General features: G+C 41.5%; 1 protein-coding gene across 1 annotated transcript in view; it reads left to right on the forward strand.

Annotated features, from left to right (window-relative positions):
• The window catches only part of LOC142065032 (uncharacterized), a 48,927-nt gene extending 23,530 nt beyond the window's left edge, over positions 1 to 25,397 (forward strand). Inside the window, 21 exon segments of the mRNA XM_075110750.1 lie at positions 493 to 641; positions 1,446 to 1,633; positions 2,829 to 2,939; positions 3,575 to 3,676; positions 4,031 to 4,106; positions 4,704 to 4,831; positions 5,584 to 5,786; positions 8,567 to 8,667; positions 9,854 to 9,900; positions 10,849 to 10,947; positions 11,711 to 11,871; positions 12,780 to 12,904; positions 13,262 to 13,391; positions 13,988 to 14,136; positions 14,524 to 14,711; positions 15,773 to 15,883; positions 16,430 to 16,531; positions 17,465 to 17,540; positions 18,973 to 19,100; positions 19,435 to 21,323; positions 22,930 to 25,397. Of these exon segments, the coding sequence (XP_074966851.1) occupies positions 493 to 641; positions 1,446 to 1,633; positions 2,829 to 2,939; positions 3,575 to 3,676; positions 4,031 to 4,106; positions 4,704 to 4,831; positions 5,584 to 5,786; positions 8,567 to 8,667; positions 9,854 to 9,900; positions 10,849 to 10,947; positions 11,711 to 11,871; positions 12,780 to 12,904; positions 13,262 to 13,391; positions 13,988 to 14,136; positions 14,524 to 14,711; positions 15,773 to 15,883; positions 16,430 to 16,531; positions 17,465 to 17,540; positions 18,973 to 19,100; positions 19,435 to 19,641 (2,581 nt within the window). The 3' untranslated portion in view covers positions 19,642 to 21,323; positions 22,930 to 25,397.
• Positions 25,398 to 26,004: the final 607 nt, after the last annotated feature.

Below are 26,004 nucleotides of genomic sequence, written 5' to 3' on the forward strand. Positions count from 1 at the left end.
CATTTCCAGGCACACGTCATTCTGGCCACAGTGTTCTCAAAGCTGCAGGAAACTCAGCAGCTATTTGGGACAGTCAGTATCAGGCTGATAACCCAGGAATCCTGTCCTCATTGTAACCCAAGACTCTTTGGATCAGAAACAGAAGGATCAGCCTCTGTGGATTCTTTCTTCAGCGCTTGTGCTGGGACACTCTTCCTCCCTGTGGGTCTTCAGCTGTTGCAGGAGAATGCAGTTAGCCTTGCTGCACTCGCCACTGAGCAACAGGTGGCAATACTGTGTGATTCGTGTGCTGCAGGTAACAGCACTCTGCCCTACCCTTCTGCCTCCCATCGAGATTTTAATTTTTCTGGGCTGAGAAATGCTGGAGACTTCTGGGTAAGAGCTGCCAGGACACATGCAGCACGGCTGAGGGACCACCCTGTCTCTGTGTGTGCTCACATGGCCAGTGCACATGGTTGCTTAGCTCCTCTTGCTCTGCTGGTTTTGTTTCAGAGAAGTCCTCGGAGTAGATGCTCTCTGGCCGATTCTCATGGCAGTCAATGCACTTCCTGCCCTCATTCAGCTTCTCACCCTCCCCTTCTTCCCAGACTCTCCCCGCTACCTGCTCATTGACAAAAAGGACAAGGAGGGGTGCATCAAAGGTAAGGATATGGACCACAAAGCATTCCTTTTTGCAAAAAGTGGAAAATACAGTGAAGCCCAACAAGAGCCTGGAAGAGAGGTACAGTTGGGAAACAGATGCTTGGTCATTAGGCTCTGAAACCACCTTCAGCTGTAATGAAAGACAGCCTCTTCTGCTTGGATATTAAGTGCTCTTGGTACTCGTAGTTCCCTTACACTCTGCCAGTATACTCTGAGGGATGTGATCACACAGAGCTTGTATTTGCATGAATACAGATTCTGCCCTGAACAGGGTGTGGATACAGTACCTTCTGGCTCTCTGTAAGAAAGGGATGCTCTTTACTGTCATGCCATATCTGTAAGCATTCCAGTTCTTCAAGAACCCTAACAGTGACTACTGACATAAACAGAGAAACAGCCATTGTGGGTTCTTAACTATCAAAAGAGAGAATTCTTTGGATGTAGACTTATCTTTTAATGTAGGAGTCATTTTTCCTTGTCTGTGTTTTGGTGTATGTACTAGAACTACACCTTTAGCAGGAGGGTATTTGGGGAAGAATTGGTAAAAATTTAGGCATGAATTACCCTGAAACACTGTAAGCAGCCATTGGCCAAAGGTAGGGTTGTGATCAAGATTTATGGGTAAAAATAGATAACAATGAACTGGACCTGTGTCTAATCTGAACCCAGACCTCTAGGAAGTTCACACAAGCGAAGAGCCTGAAGCTCAAATAAGACTCTGCAAGGCAGGAAGTAATCCTCTGAATTCGTCTGTGGTGGTGAACTTGGACCAGGAGTCATGTTCTCTCTCCCTCTCCTTCCAGCTGTGAAGCAGCTCTGGGGCGACGCTGACCATATGGCTGAAATAGATGACATGATGGCAGAGCAAGAAGCCATCCGTGGAGAGAAGGCTAAGAGTGTTTGTGATCTTTTTCGTGACAAAGCTGTCCGTTGGCAGTTCATCACTCTCTTTCTTGTCTCCTCATGCATGCAGTTAATTGGCGTCAATGTGGTACGTGTCCTACTTTTCTTTCTAGATTGCTTACAGTTTCTTGGAAGAAAGTAAGCTCTGCAACAAGTAGTAAAATGCTGATTACAATAGTGGCTGAAAGGAGGGGAACAGTTGTTACTGTTTATGGTAATCTTTTCCCATGGAAGTTTGGGACCTGGGATAAGTCGAGAACTGTGTTTTAGCAAGTGACATCTGAAGGCATCTCAATGGATTACGCGATTATGATAAGAGAATAGAAGGGGATAAAATAAAATCTCAAACACAGAGCAAGTAAAGAACAGCATAACCTCCTCTGGGTCTCTGAACTCCAGAATGCACTGCCCAAAATTGTTCAGCCATTTCAGTAGAGACTGAGTTAGATTTGTAATGTACACTGATAGTGTATTTCCGTACTCTTACCTCTTTGGGTTTCTTTCTAAATCCTTTAACTTTGCACTTTCTCACATTATAGACAATTACAACATCCCAGTAATATATGTGAAAGTTACTGATATATACTTTCTAATATATCTTTTCTCTGGAAATATCTCTATCTATGTTTCAGTAGACACTATTGAGTATTGGAATAGTTATTGTAGAAAATAAGCTTACAGTAAAAGCATAAATGTTCAAAAATCCAGGTTAATTTTGCAAATTCAGAAAGACTTCAAGATTCATAAGACCCCTTTCTACCCCCACTAATGCAGCAGTAACTATACCACGAAGGACCAGTAGAAATTGAGGGTATTAACAGTGGAATTTCTTGTGCATTAGAAGTGCTTACATCTGGAAAAATAGTGACTCTCAAAATCACTGCAAAGACTTAAAGATGATGTAGAAAGACAATTTAAACCATTTGCTTAGTATGTATTGCCCACATTTCTGTAGGCTCCTCATTCGAAGTACATGAGACACTAAAACCTGTGAAAGATATGTCAGCTAGAATTATAACCTTTACCATAAGACAAAGGCTGTGCTAAAAGCAAGCAAAAAAAGAAGAAAAAGGCTGTATTTGTTACTGAGTTCAAGACAGAGCTGCTAGTAAAAGCTGTTCTGCACAAATAAGCCTTGTGAAAACACTGAGGATTAGTTACTGAAATCAAGAAGATTTGCTCTTTTGTTAGGGCCTGATTAGTTATTTTCTGTCAAAAAAGACAGAAGCTAGTGTAAACATGATGATATGGGTACAACCTCCACACATTTCTATTCTTTCCAGGTTTACTTTTATGCATACAATATCTTTATAAAGGCTGGAATCCCCCCTGATCAAATCCACTATGTCTCCCTGGGAGTTGGGATCACCGAGATCCTCACCACAGTCCTCTGTGTAAGTGGCTCTTCAGCTGAATTTCCTTCTGCTGCAATGCATGGTTCATGTCAATCTTTAGAACTACTGTAAATGGAGCTTCAGGAATCAAACTTCTGCAACAGATCAACTATAGTACTTTGCACTGATCACACAAAATCATCTCCACACGTCCTGCAAACATGGGCATTTATATTCAGTTTATGGGAGGACAGGAGGGTCTTTCCTTCAAAGTCAGTGCAGCCTGAGCAAGCCTTGGGAGCCCCATTTCCTCTCTGTACATAGGGCAGATGACAGTCCCTGTGTCCGCTTGTCAGTAGGACTCGTGGCTGTAGGATTCATGGCAATTAACAGTGCAAGCATTTCCACTTTGCTGTCCTCCCTGGCTATCCTTTGCCTGCAGCGTGCCCCCCTCAGGCATCCTCTGCCCAGGCAATGTTCCCTGCAGCCCTGCACCTCCCTACCTTCCACCCAACTCCCTGCAGCTCCTGGTCCTGCTCAGTCCCCCAGATGCCTTTTCTCACCCTCCCAGAGGAGGTCTCTTATCCCAGTCCCCAACTCTTCAGAGATGGTGAAGGCACCTACCAGAGCAGCTCACCAGTGCCTGCCTTTAAGGTCTGTCCGTGGGAGCTGACAGTGTGTCCTCCTGGTTGCAGGGTTTCCTAATTGAGCGTGCAGGGAGGAAGGCACTGCTGTGGAAAAGCTACAGTGTTATGGCTTTGGCTTTAGGGCTCCTCACAGTCACGCTTTCACTACAGGTAAGACCCCACTTATGCATTAGACCTGTGTCCTGTCTTCATGCTTTATTGTATGGCAGATATCATTACTACCTCCCCCCCCACAAATCACTTTTTAGTAGGAGTATAAGTATTTTTGGGGCTAACCATCATAATAACAGAGGTCTGTTCCCAGCCATGTATATGCAGATCAAGCCAATAGCTTCATACATCCATGATCACTGCCAAGACTATCTCCTTATGAAGTTTCTGGAAGTAGAGGAAACAGATGCTTTCTTAACATTAACATACTTAGCAGTGATGAATGTTTCTAATGGAGCTGGATAAATAAAATTTTAATTTCTGATTTTATTTGCTTTTCATTTCCTACCATAGGATTCATTTTCCTGGGTACCATACTGCTCTGTTGCACTTATCTTTATTTTCATCATGAGCTTTGGCATCGGGCCAGGTTGGTATTTTCTACTGGAACAGTTTCATATATTCATTCCTTCCTCACTGCAGCCTTTAGGAGAGGTCCCAGGCATAGCTGTTCCACAGTTAGCATGAACCCCTACTCCTAATTCAGCGCAAGGGTAGATGTTCCCCTCCATACTGTGGTAGGAGGTAAAACTTCGTTTCACAGAATCACAGAATCCCAGGTTGGAAGGGACCTCAGGGATCATCTAGTCCAACCTTTCTAGGCAGAGCACAGCCTAGACAAGATGGCCCAGCACCCTGTCCAGCCGACTCCTGAAGGTGTCCAACGTGGCCGAGCCAACCCCTTCCCTGGGGAGATTATTCCAGTGGTGACTGCCCTCACTGTGAAAAATTTCCCTCTCGTGTCCAATCGTAATCTCCCCAAGAGCAACTTATGGCCATTCCCCCTTGTCCTCTCCATGGGACTCATATTGCAATTCTACATGCCTTCCTCCTGAAGAGCCAAGCAGAACCTCAAACACTTCCAGGTCAGTTAAAACCATTAACTTATGTGGCAATACAAAGTGTGAGTTACAGAAGCATCTTGCAAATTTTCTAAACTTCCTTTTTTCTCCAACATTTTTTTCAGCTGCAGTAGTATGCCCCTTGCCCACAGAAATATTTATTCAGTCATACAGACCAGCTGCTTATGTTTTTAATGGTGCTACAAACTGGATCCAACTCTTCATCCTTGGACTTTTGTTCCCTTTTATTGTGGTAAGCAAAGTAGGCTATTTTGCTTCAGTTCAGTGGAGGTTAGACCCTTCTCGAACCCAGAGCGTACTTCTCTTTTTCAACACTTCTTGTGAAAGACAGAGCCCAAACTAATTGCAGTTCTGATGACCTCTTTCTTTTTACCCAGATATCTAGTGAAAGCATAGCAAAACCACAAAATGCTTCTAACTCTACACACAGAGTGTGACAGTGGCAAACATGGAAGCGGTGACAAAGGCACCAACACTGTCAGACATCATTTGAATGTCATGATGGGCTCCCTTCTTTTCCCCCTTTCTCCTGTATGTGCATCTCCTTTGGGGCTAATGTGGAAAATGGGCAGTCCCAGAGATCTCACCGAGCACTAGTAAGTAGCAGGAAACTAAAGCCTTTGCAGTTTTGGACTGTGCAAGGAGGGACAGAGCTAATACGCTACATACCTTCCCCAGTCTAGCACTGACTGAGAAGCGTGGAGCAGAAAGGAAGAGTAACTGTGGCTCAGCACTTCTCCGAATTGTCAAGCAATGACATTCAATGTCTGCTGAGCATACAACTTTCCTCCTTAAAACAGGAAAGGAGAATTGGTTCATCTTACCACTCGGTGCCATTCCCTAGGTGGCAGCAAGCAGGGTTTACATCAGCTGTATCCCTGACCAAGTTTTTTAGTAAATACAAACCTAGAAACTCCATATCATAAGAGAAAGAAATCTTGATCAATATATATGAACACATTTTGTCTCTTTCTTTTCCTATAGGAAGGTCTTGGTAGTTTCTGTTTCATCATTTTCCTGACGTACTGTCTGTCCATGGCTATTTTTGTCTTCCTGGTGATGCCAGAGACCAAAGGAAAGACCATACTGCAGGTCATGGAGGAGTTCAACTGCCTGAACTACCGTGGAAAGAAGAGACAGTCAGCTGTACAGCAGAGTAACTGCTCCGTGAAGATTGTTACTAGACTGTAATAGCAAACTCTCCACTCCATATTTCACTCTTTTACTACTGTAGTGCCCAGAAGCCTCACCAAGCAAGAGAGAATCCGTTGCTCCACAAACAGCACGCATGTGTATTTTAAAAATAATCACCTGTAGTGCAGGGTGCAGGATGAATGGTGGTTCTCTCCAGTTGCTGAAATATGAGCTGAATTAAATCCTCTGCAGAAAAAAATTAAACACAGTGTATAAAGAGATAAGATCTTTGCCAGTCCCTGCAAGTTATTAGCTGTGTAAACTGAAAATACAGGGTCTGCTATTTTTCTTACCAAAACTTGGACTCCACAGGTATTGGAGGAAGTAAGTGTGGAAAGTTCAGATGTACAGCATACTTGTGAAATTGAGAGAAAAAGAAGACAGAGCTTTCACATTGAAATTATTTGCTCCTATTAACAAGTCAGTGCTACTGACCTTTCCCAGAGAAGGACCTTCAGTCCAGATGAAAACAGATGTTTAGCTCTTTAATCTGGTGAAAGAAGAGTACCTTGCCTATTAGTAGCCAGAACTGGTATGCAATGTTTCCCCCTCTTATAATTAGACTTGAGAGCAAGTACATAGTACAGGGGCAACTAGGACTTTCTTGAAGGGTTAATGACCACACTTCTGTGACCTGCAGCATGGTCTTCATCCTTTTTTTTTTTTTTTTTTTGGGGGGGGAGTGTCATTGCTATGTCTGAAGTAAAAAAATGTAAAGGAGATATAAGGTCCTGGTGTAAGGGAGACACAATGCTAGAGAAGCACCCAAGCATAACCTATCATCTCAAGCCAAACCTCTTGCTTGGCAATCGGGTACGTTGCCTAGATTGTGGAGATTCTTGTGTTGGGACAAACAGGGATATATCAGCACTGAAAGAAATCATGAGCAAAGGAAGCAGAGTTGCAGGAAATAATGAGTGGGCTAATCCACAGTGGGCAGGTTCTCCTTCTTCATTAGCGATAACTATGTATCATGTCTTCAGCCTGGAGTTATTTCATGTCAGAGAGAATGAACACTGGGTTACAATGGGATTGAGTTCCCAAGAGTAACTGGTATAGACGAGACAAAAAAAGAGTGGTGCCTCTCCTGGAGTACCCAATCACATTTTCATTACAAAACATTGTAAAAAGGGCTTAACTTTTTGTCTTCATTGCTATATGACATGACACACTCTTGCTCTTTTTCATGCTTTGCATTTTACTGAGAAGGAAATAAAAAAAAGCAGTGACTAGGAAAACACATTCTACCTGATCATGCCTGGATTTGGTTTTCATTGACTGAAGACTCAGGGACAGAGGAGGGCCTGTTTCTGGGAGTGCGTTGCTGGGGTCAAGGAATATTGTGCCTGTCTTGTTCTGGAAATAAGATCTTCACTACTGACTATTGTAGATGCTACACGATAAAATTTGCAAAAGGGCCTGCATATTAAGCGTTAGTTTCTTTCACAGCCCTAAGGCTCCTGCTATTTTATCTTCACACGATCCTCTAATAATATTTGTAGCAGTGCCAAGAGCTAATACCAAGAGCAGTGGACTTCCCCAACACAGCCATCATTCCTATGGTAATCATCATATTACAAAAAAAGCTAGACAAAGTTTATAGCTTCAAGGCCAGATGTCATGGATTGCAAACTACCACAGTAGAGAACCAACAAACATTCATTCTTCTGGTCAAAAGTGCAGGACAAAAAAAAGAAGAAACTTTTAAATGTTTTAAAAAGAAAGGATTAGGTAAGACCTGGATTATTTTAAAAATCTTTATTTGGCCTGGTCTTTCTCAACCTTACTGGCTCCCAGTGAAGAAATGTTTAGTGTCTTATAAGACACTAAAAATTCATTTCTTTATACATGTCTTTCTACAGCATGATCTTGTCCAGCGTGCCTGACTTCTCTCCTCCTACTAGTAAATACTGTCTGCAAGAGGGAAAGCATGGTAAAGCATTAACACTGCCATAAACTTGCATGGACTGGGATAAAGGTTGAAGTAGTACTTGTGAATCTGCAATGTATCTATTGATTTCCAGGATCACACAAGTGCAACACATGGCATCTTTGAAAACAAAATCCTTTCTAGCCAAGGGTATTGGGTGAGCCAGGTACTGGGTCTGGAATAAGCACGTTTCTTGTAGTGTTCAAATCCTAGGTGGAAAGAATTGTCCTGCCCTCTTCTTTAGGAAGATGACTAAAAAACTCTACTAGGCATTTAAGTCTTGCTTTTTACATATTATAGCACTGAACAAAAGTGTGAGGCCAGATAGAAATGAGACAGCAGTATGAGTATTCTGGGAGAAACATAGACAACAGGAGGAACAGGACTCTGCAATGACTGATCAACCAGATCTTAAAATCTGGCCACAGATAGTGTGTTTAAAAGGCCTTCCAGAAAGATCCAGAGCTGCCATGTGTGTCCTTCCTTCCAGCAGCCAAGCTTCCCATCCTCAGCTCAGAGAAAAAATCCTCCCTTCCCCTCTGGTTCATTCAGGCTCATCTGATTCCTGCCCATCTTCCCACTCTAAGGTGCCTGAACCCTGCTTCAGAGTCCAGCAAAATGGTTTGCTGTTAGCCTGGCAGAACCCATTTGAGAGGGAGGAAAAAAAAAAAAAAAGGACTTGCAAGGAGCAGTACAGCATGAAAAGGTCTGGAAACAGAGATACGACATTCAAATTTGATACAGGAACTGGAAGAAGTTAAAAGGAAAGTAAATATAAAACAAGGGAAACAGCAAAAGACAGGGGTAATTATTTCAAAAGTAGCTTTTAGTGTCTCCTGACAGAAAGCAAGAAGTGACACTGGATTTTTCAAGTAGCTCACTAGACCTTTCCATCACAGGAGTTGGGAACAACAAAAGTTTACAAGAGTTCAAAGAGGATATCGGTAAATACGTGGAAGGAGCAAATATTAAGACACCATCCTGACCGACAAAGTCCCAGGGTTGTACATCATTGGGGTCTGGAAGATGCACAGGCAGAGGATTTTGGAGCTAAAGCATTACTGGGACATCCAGCCAGAGAAAGGTCAAGGTGTGACTCAGCAAGCTCACCTTGTGCTGCACAGCACACAGCCCAGGGGACAGTGTGGAGCTGCTGTCAGTTGCAGTAACATAAAAAGCAAACCGTCAGTGCTTCCACCATGCTCCTGAGCAAAGCTGCTGGTGCCTTCAGAACCGTAACCCCACCTTCCTGCCTCCCCCTTTGGCACTAACCAGAGACACTTACATTTTTGTGGTATAGAGTGAACTATGTTGTATTCAGCGTAGTACGAAACGTTACACGTAATACATAGAAGCATGAAGGAAGCAAAAATTATCTTGCTCTCTTTGTAAACAGTCAAGTCTTTAGCTGATTCAAAATCAATTTTTTTAAGGTGAAAATAATTCTTAAAATCAACTCTCAAGCCAGAACAGAATGAGCACCCCACTCTGGCACACTCCAGGCCATCTCCATTGTTATAGAGAGGTAATAGTAAGGTTTCTGAGTGGTTCTGGAAACAGTGTGACCCTCTATAAAACCTGGGTGTTAGCGAGGAGCATGCTCCTTCTCAGTGCCCATATTCAGATACTTCATGTCCTGCAATTGGTAAATTGTTCAAATCACATCAAGGAACTGAAATTTTTGTAGCATGCAAGAAGACAGGCATTACAGCTCAGCTACAATACGAAGTGGCTTATCTCTGTGGTAGACTGGAGAGGAGGAAAACACACTCTGCCTAAGCAGGGTCACGTCAGAGAGATGAAGAGGGACTCTGTTCCCCTGAAGGAAAAATGGTAGCATCATCTAACTCCCCACACAACAGGAACACCAGTCGTTTTAGCAGTGTAAGTAAGGGGGATCGCTCTCAATACAAGTAGGATAAACATTTACCAGCGTCGTAATCGGCTTGGCGTATCTGGGTCTTAAAATAATTAAACCAGCAAGAATTGTCCCTGGCCAGTTTTGGAGGAAGACACAACACACTAAAAGCCACATAGTTAGAATTTAACTTCTGTTAAATCTGTTAACTTCTTATAATCTAAGCACAGAAAACCTGTATCTCATCTGACAGACTTGACAAGGGCTCTCAGAGCAGGCAGGGTTTCAAGGGGAAATGGCTGGTTTCCTCTCAGACCTGGTGAGTACCCAAATTTTTGTCTTCTAGCCCTAGTCACTAACAGCAGCATGATCTTTAAAGATTACAGCAAAGGGAATCAAACAGTCCTTCCTTGTAACAAAAATGAGAAGCAGAGCACAGGCTGGGGACAACACTGATTCAGCAATAAAACTGACTACACGGCATCTCCAGAAAATATATTAGAAATACAAAAGAGTGAGAGATTTAGAAGAGGACCTGGGAAACCAGGAAAGAATAGGCATTTTGAGGAAGATAGAGAAAATAGCAGCAATGAAAAAGACAAAACAGGAAAACCCCTCCCACTCTACTGCCCTGCACTCTCAAGGATATTTGAGTATACTCATCCGTTTAGAGTGTGACCTAAGTGCCTGAAAACATATGTGCTTGTGAAGAGTGCTCTAAATCCAGTGTACATCATGGAAACACAGCATTTCAAACAGGAGTCATTCAATTAGGGGCTCTAAAGATGCAGTTTTCTATGGGGATAATAAAAGTGGAATGCAAACAAAGTAAGTTTTAAGAGGACAGATGATTAATCTCTGGAAACTGGTGAACAAATTCTCTGAGGAGGCAAAGTTTAAGGAAAAAAGGATTCAAGAAAGTTTTAGCTTCTTACTAGTACAAAAGGAAACACAAACTATCTGAACAAGGCTTTCAAGTTTTGGTTTTAATTATTATTTCTATGGCTAGCAGAACTAACAGAATCAGAGACTGCATCTTTTCAGGCTGCTAATAACCAGGAGAGGAACATAAAGGAATGGCAGATTTGCATCTTAACAATTTCCCAGCAATTTTGCTTGATTATTATAAAATTCAAAATGTGTTTTTTGCATTTTAAAGGCTTGTTAATCATAGAAATGTGAAGATATAAGATCTCATACATAAACTCATGGTCTGAAAGCCATGCTGGTAACAGGAACTTAGGGTGTGTTTTATCATCTTTGGCAGGTTCAGTACCGGAAGCTATTTCTAATGATTATGGTGCTAGGAATTGGTGGAACCCACCTATCTGGTTTTCAAATGTCTGTGATCAATTATGCTTCTCCGGTAAGCAAAGCTTTCATAAAATCGTATCTGTAACTGCTCTTCATGGGACTAGGCCTTACACTTTGAAGACGCTCTAAAAATCTGTTAGGGGTTGCTATGTGTGTGTATTCCCAGAGCTTTCCAATACTGTACTGTCAAAGGAGTTTGCATGAATGTTAGGAGCTGTACGCCAAAGACAACTTCCCACAGAATATCAGAAAAGCTGAAAAAAGCGGAAAGGCAACACTATTCCTGCTGTGGTCTAGAGCTGATGGAGGGACAATGGAAGTTTTGGTAGCTCCTTAAACTATTTTTTTCTTTCATAAAACTTCTCTAACATCTCTAAAATGAAAAATGAACAATGTGTAGAAACAACATATTGGAGCACCCTCCTTAAAGATTGTGCCATGAAGAAAAAGGTTAAAAACTAGCTGATTGAGTCTCAATCTTCAGTTTAGCCCTTTTGTCTTTCTATCGTCTGCTTGCACTCAAGAACATTTGCACTTCACAAGCATCAAAAGGTCCCAATATTTTGGTGTAGGAGAGTCAGGATTCTACAGGCTTAAGAGTATAATCAATTTCTGAAAGATTCTTTTACACTGTTAGGCTGTATGAGAGGAAATATCAATCCAAATTTAGAAACAAAAGTCCCATAGCAATGCTTTTAGTAATAACTATTAATTTAATTCGTTTAAGTTGTCAACATAATAAAGAACTATTGTGATTAGTGCATCAGTGGAAAGCAAATCCCTTTTTCTGTCATTCAGAAATCCTGTCATTTCAGTACATTCAGAAGTTTATCAACGAAACCTGGCTGGAGCGATACGGTTCTGTGCTGCATCAGGAGACACTCACATTATTGTGGTCCTTCATTGTGTCTATGTACTGTGTAGGTGGAATGATAGGGTGTCTGTGTAGTGGGTACCTGACTGCAAAATATGGAAAGTAAGTATACTCTCCAACAGCTCACTGATCAGGAATGCAAGAAGGGAAGCAATTAAATATTAGTCACCTAATGTAATGGATGTCAGAATTCTGACTGCCCCCTTCCAGTGCAGAATTTACTCACCTCAGCATGTATAACTACACCTATGTATACTGGAGAGACAGGAATAAGCAACTATTTCTGATTCCCTTGTCACAGTTTTTGGTGCCATACAATTCCTGTACTTTTGCTGAAACTTTAGTAAAAAAGAAATCTCTGAAATTTATTTATTGGGTAGTAATGACCTGGGGAGCCCAACAACACTGCAGTAGTGCAGAAGGAGATAGATATTCTGTGGGCAAAAGCTTTTTTTGCTTTTTTTGTCTTTTTAAATTTTTTTTTAATCGATCGCAGCCTTTAAAAAAATTGTGCAGGTTCATTCCTCTGTGAGAATAATCAGAGCTTTGTCAAAGATAAGCAGAAGTCCCTCAGGCCACAATCAGAATCTTTTTCTTTGAGGGTGGCCATAAAAGACAAAGCCAGAACTCTCTAGCTTGAGGTGGGCAGTGAAGCAAGTTCTCAGTGAAGCTGGATTTGCCTTGTTCTGGGGACACATGCAGTGTTTGAGATGGGAGCCTCGCCCACAGGAACAAAGTGAATAAGACCATTCCTTATCAGTACTTATCCTGCAGGAATATCCTTTAGCCTCATGGTATGTTCACATAGCATTAGCATGGAAAAGAGGAATCTTGCCTCTCCCTTTCCGCTCCCCTGTGAAGACATCATGCCTTTTCCTGTTTGTCCTATAAGCGATGGTTTTTAACATGGCCTTGGCTTGGTCTGTAAATCCAGAGGAGAACAGGCAGATAGTAATTAAAGATGAAAAAGTAAAACACGGATCACACCCACATGGTGTTTGCTGTTGTAGGAAGAAATGTCTGCTGTTCAACGATGTGGTCCTAATAGTAGCCACGCTGCACACTGGCTTCAGTAGGAGAGCCAAATCCTTTGAGATGATCCTGATTGGGCGCTTCCTTGAGGGCATCGGTGCTGGTAGGACTCCCCACTACTCCATGTTAATGTGACTTCTTTGGGGTGGATACAGAAATCTTCCTGCTGGGAGTATCCGGGCATGCACAGTAACCCCAGTGGAACAAGGAACAGCTTGGGAAAAGGTAAGATGAGCTGTCCTTTGCCTTCAAGAAGTCTTGTTGAGAGAGACATCTGACGGATTAGCTAAACACCTTGCTTAAAGTAAAAGGTACATTTTCTGCCTATTATTGTGGAGGTTATCTAGAAAACAATTCAGAAGAGAGAGAAGAGAGCTACCTTTGGCTGGACGTGAAATGAAAAGGGACCCCCTGTCTTGCTTTCAATAGCTTTAGCTCTCATGTCTTTTCTTCACTTTAGGAATACATATGAATGCCCACGTTCAGTATGCTGGAGAAATATCACCTAAGAAGTTGCGTGGATTTGTAAACGTGACCTCCTCTGTGTTCCTTGCACTGGGAAAAACTGTAGCAAGAATTCTTGGATTACGGTACTTATGCTACTCCTTCTCATCCTATTTTCTATGTATTTGTCTTCTGTATGGCAGGAAGGAGTTGTTCTCCCAGTCCTAGAAACGGACATACACTAAGGGTGGGGTTTTACTTTGCTTAACTACAGCTGTCAAAAAGGAAGCATCTACCCCATACCAGTCACTGAGGAGAGAAAGGCCCTTCTCTTCAGAAAGTATGAATCCATCTCTGGAGGTGCAGTGTCTCTGCTGAAGTTAATAAGAAAAGATTGTATGTAAACACTCTTAATAAACTTTTGAGATCTGAAATCTCTGCTAATTTTTTTGATAACGTGCAGAACTGCAGTATTGGTTTATAGAGCTGCTGTGGGAATATTCAAACTCCATTGATCTTTAGATAATATTCAAATTACAAGAAAAATCTCAGTCTTGCAGTAGAAATAAAGTATTGGTCTATTTTCCTTTCCCTAGCCTAAACATCTTCCATTTCAATTTATCTTTTCAAGGTCTGTATGTACATTGTGTTTCTTTAGCAAGTCTAGGATCTAGAGAATACCAAGCTAGTTATAGACTGTAACTGTACTGGACTATAAATACTCTCTAACATGCTTTCGTAGAGATCTTTTAGGAACTGAAGACACGTGGAATGTGCTATTGTCCTTCTCTGGGTTTGTCGCATTGATTCAACTGCTCTTTTTGCCATTCTTTCCTGAGTCCCCTCCCTACCTCTTGCTGCAAAAAGGAGACAAGGCTGGCTGCTTGAAAGGTAAAATAAAACTTTAGATCCTTAATTTGTTAAACCATAACACTTGGGAAAGTGTTGGGAATCAGCTTTTCTATTAGCCAGCTACAGACTTCTTGATAATTACATCATTAAAGACCTTGTAAAGATCATAGCATTGAATTATATTACTCCAGACTAGAAACAGTCGTCAGAAATATTTAAGATCTACCCTTACAGCAAGTTGAAAGCCATTTTCCAGAGCAGTTTCAGCATGTTCCAGTAAACCATGTTGTATTTCTTTGCTCAGTGACTGACGAATCAAACCATGGACTGAACTGCAAATGTTGCAAATGTCATTAAAAGTTGAAAAACACAGAACTGAGTGGATCAGATGAGGGAGAAGTATGCTTCCTTCTGTCTTTTCTGTAGCCATGAAGCAGGTCTGGGGAGAAGGGAATTATCACACAGATTTTGATGACATGATGAAGGAAAAGACTGTAACAAAAGGCACTAAAATCATGAATGTCCTAGAGGTGCTGAAGGAACCATCGGTATATCCACAGCTGAGTACCATGCTCCTCCTTTTACTGAGCCTACAGCTCTGTGGCCTGAGCGCAGTTGAGTATACCCTATTTCCATGCTTAGATCTACTGTTAAGTAACCAAAGTGCCGCAATTCCAACTTGTCACCTTCTTCTGAAACTACATTATTGCTTCTTACACAGAGCCCACTGCCTGTGAAGCTCTGTGGTATCATCACTAATGTTCTTCGTGCCTTTAAGGAAACTTCTGGGATGGGAATACAAGGGATTCAACTCAGCAGAAGTTCCTGCAAGGGCACTGTTGCTTTCATTCCCCCGGCGCTATTACCAAAGGCTCTGTAGGAAAAAGGGTTATAAATACCCTAAGACTTGCTACAACTCAGAGATCTATTTATCTAGACTTCCATCTCCGATTTCTTTGACTTCTGCGGTAGCAGGTGGCCAGCTATTGCCACCCAACTTGCATTCCATTTGATAATGGAGATTTATCCATTAAGCCATTTCCTTCCAGTTGTTTCTGCAGACAAAGTGGCTGCGCCCAATACAGCCCAAGCTAATAATCATGCTCCTGGATATACTTTTTATCACTTGCCTATGGGTCTCTCTCCATAAGCCTTGCTTAAGCTTGTACATTCTGTTGGAGTTTGTTCGTTACAGTTCCCAGCAATGTGGGCAGAGAAGGCACCTGTGCACTTTCCTGACAGGGAAATGGTGCTCAGTCCATCAGGGACCTTGCAGATGAGCAGCTTCTGCTTTGCAACAGGAAAATGGTGATAGAATCAACTGTTTGAATGATGATGTATGGTCTGCTATGACTGAGATCTGCTTTTCTTTTTCCTCACTCCCTGTCCTGTTCCTTTCCTCTTCCTCTTTGCCAAAACAACATAATTTCCCCATGTCTTACAGGCAGTATGGTCCTTTCGACTCCTTTCTTTTCTCCTGGGCTTTCAAATCCCTTTTCTTCATCTCCATTAACCTTTTGATTTTTCACATCTCAAGCAGGTATGTAACCTCCACTAAACCCCAATAATGTACTGTTGCTTTTGCAGTGATGACAAGTCTAGTTCAAAGTGGTGCTGGATAAGCACATATCACATCTATTGACTATGCTACATGTTAAAAATGTTTATTTCCCAGATCACCTTTTACACCTCGGAAATTTTTCAGACAGCCAGCCTGCAGGAAAGCATAATCCCATATGTATCTCTAGGAGTTGCAATCTCTGAGCTCATCTCTATCATCTTGTGTGTAAGTCAGATCTTTCTGGGGCTTTAAGAGTTAAAGGGCGTGTGAGTTGAGTCTACTCTTTCTTAAAGAAAATTAATCTCTTTGTGAACCAAAGAATTTTTCTGTGACACTGCATAAATCTGTAAAGTGGTTGTTACCATGCCCTCCAGATTTTGTCCCATCTTCTACATCTTTCTTCCCGTCTTCATTCTCCATAATTTGTTATAAAAATCCCTCTCTTTTTCATACAGATATAAATGAAATGCCATTCAAACATATATACATATTCTTATTTCCATATATTTGTGTATAAATGTATATTCAAATGGAATAATAGCATACTTCCATTTGTTACAGTGTTTATGAAAAAGTAGCTGCAATGCTGGTAATTCATAGCATTAGAGAGGCTAGGAAAAAAATCAATAAAATAACAAATGTGGTACCAATAAGATTTGTGTTCTCTAAAGTTCTCTAAAAAGAACTCAAGAAGAATGCTTGATTTGTTGGACAGCTGACAGCTGGATTTTGCCATGCCTCCAGTGACATGCAATTTTTTCTACTCTTCAGAGCTCCATTATCGATCGTTTTGGACGCAGGATACTCCTGTGGGGTGGTTATTTGCTGATGGCACTGATACTGGTGTTGCTTGAAACAAGCCTTCTACTGAGCGTAAGCAAAGGTCTCTCTGGGGGTGGGCCTGCATCAGAATTCTTTGTGCATGGTGGCAGATAGTCAGCCTTAGCTTTCCTGCCCAAAATAATATGTGAGAATATCTTCTGAATACAAACTCATATCCCCTCTGCAAGGCTTGTTTTGTCTTGTTTTGTCCTGCCTTGTAGATCATCTTTTTTAATCAGGCTTTCAAACAGCCAGTGAAAAACCTTTTGTAAAACCACTGGCCTGGCATAGCTTTTCTCCAGCTCTCTGCCTGCCTGACCTCTCTAAACCTCACCTGTGTCTTGTTCTGTTGTCCTTTAAATCCCTAGATGACCATCCCTGCTGTCACCTCTCCTATTTGCTATCCCATGCCTCCTACAGCAGAAGCAGTGTGTACTGACCCTTCCAACGACCACCAGTTTCCACCCTTGATATAAGTGATCCAGCTACGTAGTGCAGCTCTCTAGCTACTTCCATTCGGGATGGAATAGTGAGGAACTTTATGATGAGGCTTCAGTAGTGCCAGTGTTTTGCACTGCATTGCAAACTTGGTCTAAGCTCATACACTTCCAGCTTCTTTCTGTTTCACAGATATCTTCTGGTTCACAAGAGATTTAAACATTTCTCTGCAGTTGTCTAATTCAATAAGATAATTTGGTTAAATCATTAACAATTTTCCCCATGCTGTAATTAGCTTGGAATTTGTTACCCATTTTTCAGACCAGGGTGCAGTTCAGCTCAACTCTGTAGATATGACACCACAGGCTGCTTTTGCCCTTCAACTATATTCAGTACCAAGAGATAAGTAATTCTAGAGAGCACCTACTACAGACCCCAGCGCCATAGGCTTTTTCGTGAATTTTGGTTCTCCTGTATTTTCGGATCAGCCATGATACAGCTATAAAATTAATTTTCATTATCTTCCCTCCTTTCACCTTTGCCTAGGATCAGTTCCTCTGGATGCGTTACTGCAGTGTTATTCTCATTTTTTTATTCATCATTGCCTACGGAATAGGACCAGGTGAGTACAACAATAAAAGCAACAACAAGAAACTTTGGACCACATGGATAAGCACAGGCCATGGATATATGGAAGTAAAACTAGACTGTGTGAATACATCTTTGAAAATCAACAGCTTAGTTTGAACTGAAATTGGGGGAGACCCAATTTTTGATGAATTTATGAAATGAGAAACAATTTCTTTAACAAATTATTTAAATGTGACAGGATCACAGAATGCTAGGGTTGGAAGGAACCTCTGGAGATGATCTCATCCAACCCCTCTGCTTGAGCAGGCACACCCAGAGCAGGGGCCACAGGACCACGTCCAGGCAGGGTGTGAATGTCTCCAGGGAAGGGACCCCACAGCCTCTCTGGGCAGCCTGTGCTACTGCTCTGGCACCCGCACAGGGAAGGAGTTTTTCTTCGTATTCAGGTAGAACTTTCAACTCGTGCCCGTTGCCCCTTGGTCTGTCGTTGGGCACCACTGGAAAGAGTCTGGCCCCATCCTCTTGACATCCACCCTTCAGATATTTATAAACATTGATAAGATCACCCCTCAGTCTTCTCCAGGATGACCAAACCTAGGTCTCTCAGCCTATCCTCATAAGAGAGATGCTCCAATGCGACACTGAAATGATTCAGATCCTGATGAATCAGGACCCTGTTTCCTCTCACTGGATTACAGGTTAAAGCCAAAATACTACTTGTTAATCTATTCACTGAGACTTGTTTTGGAGGATGTGAATGCTGTTCGGTGCACACAGGCTCAACAGGTCCGTCTCTGTCTTTGCTCAAAGGCAGAGGTAGCAAAATACCAGGGTTTTCTCAATTCACCTGTAAAATCCTACACTATTAAAGAATGATGCCTGATAGCATGCATCATCTGTCTCAGCATTGCTCTGTCCTTTCTCATCCTCTCTTAATGTCACTTTGAATCACCTACATCAGTAATGCCAGAACCAAACTTGGAGGCCTTTATTAGGACCTCACTCACCTATGACCAATATTTACTCTGAAAGTTCCCTGACTAAACACTACTTTTAGTTATTACAAGTCTGCAAATTGAAATGGCAGCCTCTATTATTGTAATGGCTTTATACAAGGGCCATGAAAGTCTTGAAAACCTAACAGAATTCCCACAGTAGCAGAACCCAGGTGTCTCCTGTGGGCAATGGAGAGAAATAGCCCATTAGGGCCATTCATCCCCATATTTTAGACATCTTAGGTGGATAGAAACTGCACTTCAGGGGTGTCCATCTCTCTCCATGGACTGTAAGAGAAGTCTGCAAGGGAATTCAGATAGAGATGGCTGTGTGGCCCAAATTTAGATATTCTCACAGTAGCCTGACTTACTGGGGCTGTGTTTGACCAGTGACATCAGTTCACTCTCTTTGAGGAATATGGTTATCTACAACAATGTTTTAACTGTGTTTTTATGATTTTTCCTCAGCTGGAGCTGTCACATCTGTCATGAATGAAATATTCACCCTCTCGACACGGTCCTCCGCATTTGTAATTGGTGGAATCGTCATTTGGCTAGGCCTCACTTTCACTGGAATGATTTTCCCCTTTGCTGTTGTATGTAATTTGATTCAAATCTTCTTTGAGTCCACCAGTTTAAACTGGCTTTCTAGGCTGGTCTGGACAGGGAATAGGATGAAATGCCTTGTAGATGATTAAAGCTGTGAAACCCTTGTTGCTACTGGCATGTGGAGGCCATTTATGTAAAACAATACCCTAGACTTCAGACATCCTCTGCTGCCTCAAGAATAGATTGAGAAGATAAATAAATATTCCTTCTGTAAAATCAGTTTATTCCTCATTTCACAGGGACAAATCAACAACTTTCAAGAATCTATAGGGACAAGTTTTGTCAGGGAAATCACTCATCTTATTCTGTTTTTATCTCCAGATGCTTCTTGGTCCTTTTTGCTTCCTCATCTTTACTGCTGTCCTGATCATTTCAGCGGTTCTCATCTACCTGTTCCTCCCAGAAACAAAAGGGAAGTCAACCTCTGAAATCACAGAGGAATTCAAAACACACCAATATAAGAAGAAGCGTCATCTGACTGTGGAGAAGAATGCTACCAAAGAAAAGACATTCTGCACCAAGCTCTGATAGGCCACCATAAGCAACTTCCACTGACAAAAAGCCCTGTCTCAAAATCAAACTGAAAGCTAAACCTTAATATGTACTTTTCACAGTAAAATGTAATCCAAAAAGTAATCCACAGATAGCCTGTCATTAATCCAAGTAGTCCTATTTTATATTCATCTTTGGTTTTCATGGTGAGAGACAAAGGCTCCTTCCTAGAACAGCTCTGTAGCAGCAAGACATTAGTAACTACAGACACTTTTCATAACTGGCAAATGGAAAACATTTTCAGGCATAAAACATCAATTTCATTTCAAGTCTTCCTCCTTTGCTATAATTTTAAGGAAGCAGGATTTGTCTCCATGTTTGTTACTTTGTAAGAAGGCTCTGCTCAGGATTGAAAGCAGGATGAAGAGAGGATGAAACATAAACATAGTTCTTGCAAACAATTTTCACGTCATCACTTTGTGATATCACACTGTAAAGGACTTAGTATTGATCATTAACACTGCACATGAACAGATACTCAATTTTGTTCTATTTTCTTGAGCTGACATCAAGTAACTGTATGTCCTGATTGTCTCTATAATGACTGTCAGGGATCAGCCCCCATCCCTGGGCAATTAGTACAGAAGAACTCTCACCTGCATCCACTGGAGCAAACTGAATGCACCCTCCGTACATATCAGTTGTAGAAAAATCTGGAGCAAGTTTTTGTAGTGTAAGCAATGCTCTCAGCCTTATTCTGAGTACTTCATGGGTGGCACAAGGGTTAATAAGCATACAGGCAGTGCTGAGAGCTAGAGGGCCAGAGCCTTGGAGTGAGACTTTGAGAAAGTACTGAGAGAGGAGACACTTTGAAAATCCAGCCCATTTTATAGATAATTAACTGCTCCAAAAAAATGCAGAAGCTGTGATAGCAAACATCTGCTAGGTATGTACTGGCCTAGGACACATTACACTCTAACTAGTGCAGATCAGCATACAGTACTACACTTTATCGCTGCTATGCTCCACAGCACCCATGTACTGCTGCTATTCAAGAGTTGTTAATCCTCCTGAACACTGCAACGTGTAATTACTTCCCTCCCCAAATTCTTTTACCTTTGTATAGGACAGTCCATTATTATTTTCTGTCACAGTTACAAATGGTATACCACGCCTCCTCTTTAGTAGGACCATAAGTCCTGTGCTTCTGCAATTTAACCATTCACATCATTGACTATGATTGTGCTGGAGCACACTCAACAGTGTTGAGTTTTGGGGAGTTTTCTATTTAAAAATTTCAAATCATGTGCTTGCACCTTCTAAAGGAATAGCGACAGAAGAATTTCTGATATTAAAGTGCCGGTGTGTGTTCCAGCAACTGAAACCTGGGTTAGATTTTATATTTGATCTTGTTCAACTCCCTGTATCTGAACAGGGAGCACTCATGTTACAAAATGTTCCCATTCAGAGAGACCTCTCCTGTTGAGTCATTGAAATATTTAACCATCCATTCTAAGTGCTGTCCAATTGCTGCAAAAAACATCAGTCAACAGAAATCATACAAAGTAAACGTTAACCTGAGTCTGAGTCAGATGATTACTTAAGCAGAAGGTGCAGAAAAGGCATGACAGAAGACACTTCCTCAATCTAACAGAGTTCTGTTGGCCTGGGATCAGCCATGCTTTTGATATAAGATGGAAAAACTCCTTTCAGAATTGGTAAGTACTACAGCTGGCAGTATCAGATGTTAATATTAAGCTGTCAGAAGAATTGAGAGGTTATCTGATGTAATTACCATTCCTAAAGAAAATACAATACATATATATGTACCAAACTATTTTCAAAATAATAGGGTGGACAGTGGATGCTCTTTAAATAATCCTTTTGATTTTGTTACTGCAAAAATTAGAGCTAACACTTAAAATTAAAAAAAAAATCAAAAGGCAGGGAATGAACTTTCTGGACTAAATCATCACGGAAACTTTGAAGGAAGTTCCAGCTGGTTAGAGAAACTGATCTTTTAAAAGAGGTTAAAAAGACCTCTAGTACTTAAATGGTGAGGCATTTTCATACTGTTTTCACCTGCTCCCACACCTCCCCATGTGTAACGGAAATACTACTAAGCATTCCTAGCTAGTAGCCTGACAGTGATATGAAATACCATTGGAAAATAAAGTTTGGATTGGTTAATTAATTAATGTGAAGAAGAGTAACAAAAGTGATAATCCAGAACCTTTATCTGGCTGACCTTTCTTGCATTGATGCTTTGCATGTTCTGCTAAGATTATGTAAGCATCATCAAACAAGTTGATATCCTAGAAATGCAGGGACTATGATATCACCAGTTTCTTTTGTGATGAGCTTGTACTATTCCTTGCAGGTTCAGTACCAGTGGTTGGTTGTAATGCTCTTTCTGTCGGGAACTGGTGGAACCCTCACAACTGGCTTTCAAATCTCAATGACCAGCCATAGTAAGAAAAGTTTAAGCAGATACAGCATCTTCAGGAGTCATTGGTAGTGGAGTCAAAATGTAAGGGATGCTTCCCAAAATAAGTTGCAGATTGTTTCCATTCCCAGCTTTTTCTATCCACCCTTCTCTGCAGAAGAAAAAGCTATGAGCTAGACTATAGCAGCCTTTGAGTGGGTATGCTCAGGTAACAAACACATCAGTCTCTCCACTTAACAGACATTAACATGGGCAGTCAACATTTTCAAAAGATATCATATAAGGTAGTTTTAAATGAGGTAATCTGGGTACCACAACCACCTAACTGAAATAGCAGACAGCCTACAGGAAACTGTCTCATCTTGTCAGCAAACTGCACAAATTACCTTATCGATTTACTACAAATTCTTTCCAACAGATCTGCCCAGATACAGCACATCTTTGTAAGTCTACATGAAAACAGACATGCATACAAACACACAGCCCTTTAAAGAATCAATATGCAAAACACGTTATCAGTGCAAAGTACTGCCAGTGATTGCGACCAGTTTCTCTGTTCAGGTTCAAGGAAGGCACTTCCAAGGTGCTGTAACAAGAGCCATGTGATCAGACAGGGAAAGAGATGTTTTGACAACTGTATAGTGTTAATTAAGGTTTATATACTAACAACTGTGAAATAGGATCTTTTCTGCAAGACTGTGAATACAGGATATAAACATGTGTCTGGTGTTCTCATACCATGCTTGTTAATATCATGATATCTGAAACCCTAGGGGAATACCTAATTAGCAATCTAAGTAAATCTAAGTAAAAATGTACAAATATTATGATGCATGAATAGTACAGTTGTATCAAGCTTTCCTCTTTGTTCTGCGCAGCTATGAAGAAACCGTGGGGTGAGTGGGAGCACCAGGCAAAAGTGGACGATCTGCAAAACCAAAAGGCAGCAGTGGAAAACAACAAAATCCTGAGTGTGATGGAAGACCAAACTCTGCACTGGAAAGCGGTGCATTTTGATTGTTGAGATCATAGCTGCAATTTTCTGGCACTAATGCAGTTGGGTATCTTCCCCTCTCCACACACTAAAACAACTCATAAGCATCCATAATTCTGCAGTTTAAGTTTGCAGACACTATAAAAGAAGTTGTGTCTGGGTGGGAGTCAAGCTGTCAGGAGATTTACTCCTGGCCATCAACTGGCTGCTGATTTGGCTTTGGATAGTTTTGCCCATCCATCTACCACTCTTTATCTGGAAACCTGTCATTTGCTATCTGTCTACGGAACAGAGAAAGAGAGAGCTTCACTGAGCTGGCAAAGTGCTATATAAATACACTGTGTTATTTAAGAAGTTTTGAATTACGGACATGTATTCTGCAATAATGCCGGGGGCAGACTGGCTTGTGTATGTTAATCTGCCCACACAGCTCCTGTGCCCCCATACCTCATTGATTCCAAAAAGGCTAACAAGGTGCTGTTGTCATCCAGGATGAAATCTTCTGCTTCTTTTTGCCACCATGCCCGCTTCCCCCATACCCTCTGTGGCAGTGCTTCTATACAGCTTGAAGCTTCCCTTAACAATGTTGTAAAGGGGAATGTCTAATGCCTGAGTTGCCTATTTGAAAATAATGGCATAAGACCAAACGGAACACAAATATAACGTTTATCTTCTTCCATGCTGTTCTTTACCCAGTTTGCACAGATTTCACAATGTGGTGCAATTGCAAGTGGTAGTACTACTGAACTGCGCTGAAGGGACATTAAAGCCATGCAGTAGCTAACTAAATAGACATATGGAAAATACATGTTAGGATCAGTGCTCACTACTGGCACAGTACCAGATCAATAGTGTATTCTGCTGTGGTAACTTCCACTTTCATTTGTCAGTTCCTTCTCTCTGATTTTACTCTCCTCTTTCTCTTTTTCATATCTTATTTTCAGAAGCCTCAACCTTTCTGCATATACAGAACAGAGAATTTTCTGTTGTAATCTTGGGCACTGTAACTTTGGCTTTCCTAGTCCTTTTGCAGGAACTGGTCTCAACAGAAGAACAGCTAGAACGTTGCAGAGGGACTGTTCATCCCTGTCACACAACACCATGCCAGGTTTAACAGCTTGAGCTTTGGATCCCTCTGTCCATCTCTTATGAAGTCCAGCTATGCTTGCTCTGATATAGCTCCAGTGTCTCCTGCAAGAAGTCAGTCATTCGCAGGTAGTCTTGCTGGGCACCTTCACTACTTCATGGCTTAAAGAACCTTTCCATCTCAAGCGTTAATCCTCCCAGGCTCCACAAATCCAATGTGTCCCACCTTAGGAGGCCAGTTCTCCCAAATGCTTACTATTGTTGCATCTCTTGCGGTTGCTGATAAACCAGACAGTACATGATTAACCTGCCAATATTAATGTTTGCGTGTTGTTTTAAGCCCATGAGATGCCAAGGCCTCTTTTTCTCATACTTCTGCAAGCAACATCTCTAATTATTTTGACTACTCACCCTGCCTATCTTTTACCCAAAAGGACAGATAAAACAAGTAAGCTAGGCTTTTTTCTTTTAGCTTTCTCATCTTTGTGCTACTGCTTCAGTGCCATTGCTGTGACTAACACCCTCAAGAAGTCGTTGGAAATTTAGGTGCCATCCATCCTTACTTATTTCAGTACAGGCCCATGCATCAGTGCCAAAACCACTGTTAGGAGGCTGCAGCTGGCATCCAACAGAACTGAATACAAGCCGTGGCATCACCATTAGTGTGTCAGGGTTATGCTTGCATCTGTTTAAAGGAAGTTATGGTCTGTGAATATTACGGCTTCAGTAGTTGTTGCTGCTGTTGTCAGGAGGGCCACTAAAACTGGCTAGAAGGCAGAGAGCACAGTCTCTTCAAGCTACTGCCTGCTAGAGCCTTCTCATCCCATATTTTCATCTCTTTTTCTTAGGCCTGCCTGGACATGGTGGGGCTAGAATAGCTGTACCAACAATGAAAAGAGAAAGGAAGAAGCTTCATTTGAATTCCCTCATCTTCCTCAGGAAATTCACCTGTCATTAACACCTCTATTTTAACTTCTGTAGGTCCAACACTAAATGATGATGATAAGTGTATCACTTGTTTTTCTGGACCACAGCTGACTTGCATCGGATGATGACTAGGACCGAAAACTAAAATGATAGTGGTTTATTTCTGTTAAAAGCATGCAAAAAGCTTTTTAAAAGACACTTTCTATTTCTAACCCATTCTTGAAAAGAAGTATTTTCTCAACAATCAGCAAAAAGGACAGCTCATTGGGGGAAATGTACCCCATTTGCTTGCTTGCTTACCAGTCCTGACATTAAAGGTGATATCGCACATGCAATCTATTGTTTCCAATGCAAGTGTTTTTCTTCTGTTGTGCTTTCTAGATCTATTTCTGCACTTTTAATGTGCTGTGCACCCCTGGGTTTGAGGAAGGACTTATTCCTTATGTATCACTAGGGGTTGGTCTCTGTGTGTGCCTTCCCACTCAGTTGTGTGTAAGGGGCACTGCATCAGGGTGTTACTCAGACTTTAGGTGTGCTACAAAGTGAAACTCTGCCATCATGGTCATAATTATATTATCATGTTCAAGGTGCTGTAAAAGGAGAAGCAAAAAAAATTTATCTTTCCTTGGTTTATTTCAGGAGAACCTTGTCTCTTTCTGCTTCTTTATCTTTACTGGAAGCCTCCTCAGCTCAGGCATCCTCACCTAACTCCTCCTTCCAGAGACAACGGGGAACTTGGTTATGGAAATACCCAAAGAATTTGGCGCTTTACTTTTTAGGAAGAGAACTCATTCCTTTAGAAGAAATAATTCTCTTGAGGAGCATATCGTTTACACTAGCTTCTAGCTGGTCAGCAAAGGGACCATATATTATGTAAGGTCATAAAAGACCTTGACAATTGCAGACTGCAAAACAAAACAAAGGCAAATTATTTGTTTTCTATTGT

Source organism: Phalacrocorax aristotelis, chromosome 15 (assembly GCF_949628215.1).
Source record: "Phalacrocorax aristotelis chromosome 15, bGulAri2.1, whole genome shotgun sequence".
NCBI lineage: Eukaryota > Metazoa > Chordata > Aves > Suliformes > Phalacrocoracidae > Phalacrocorax > Phalacrocorax aristotelis.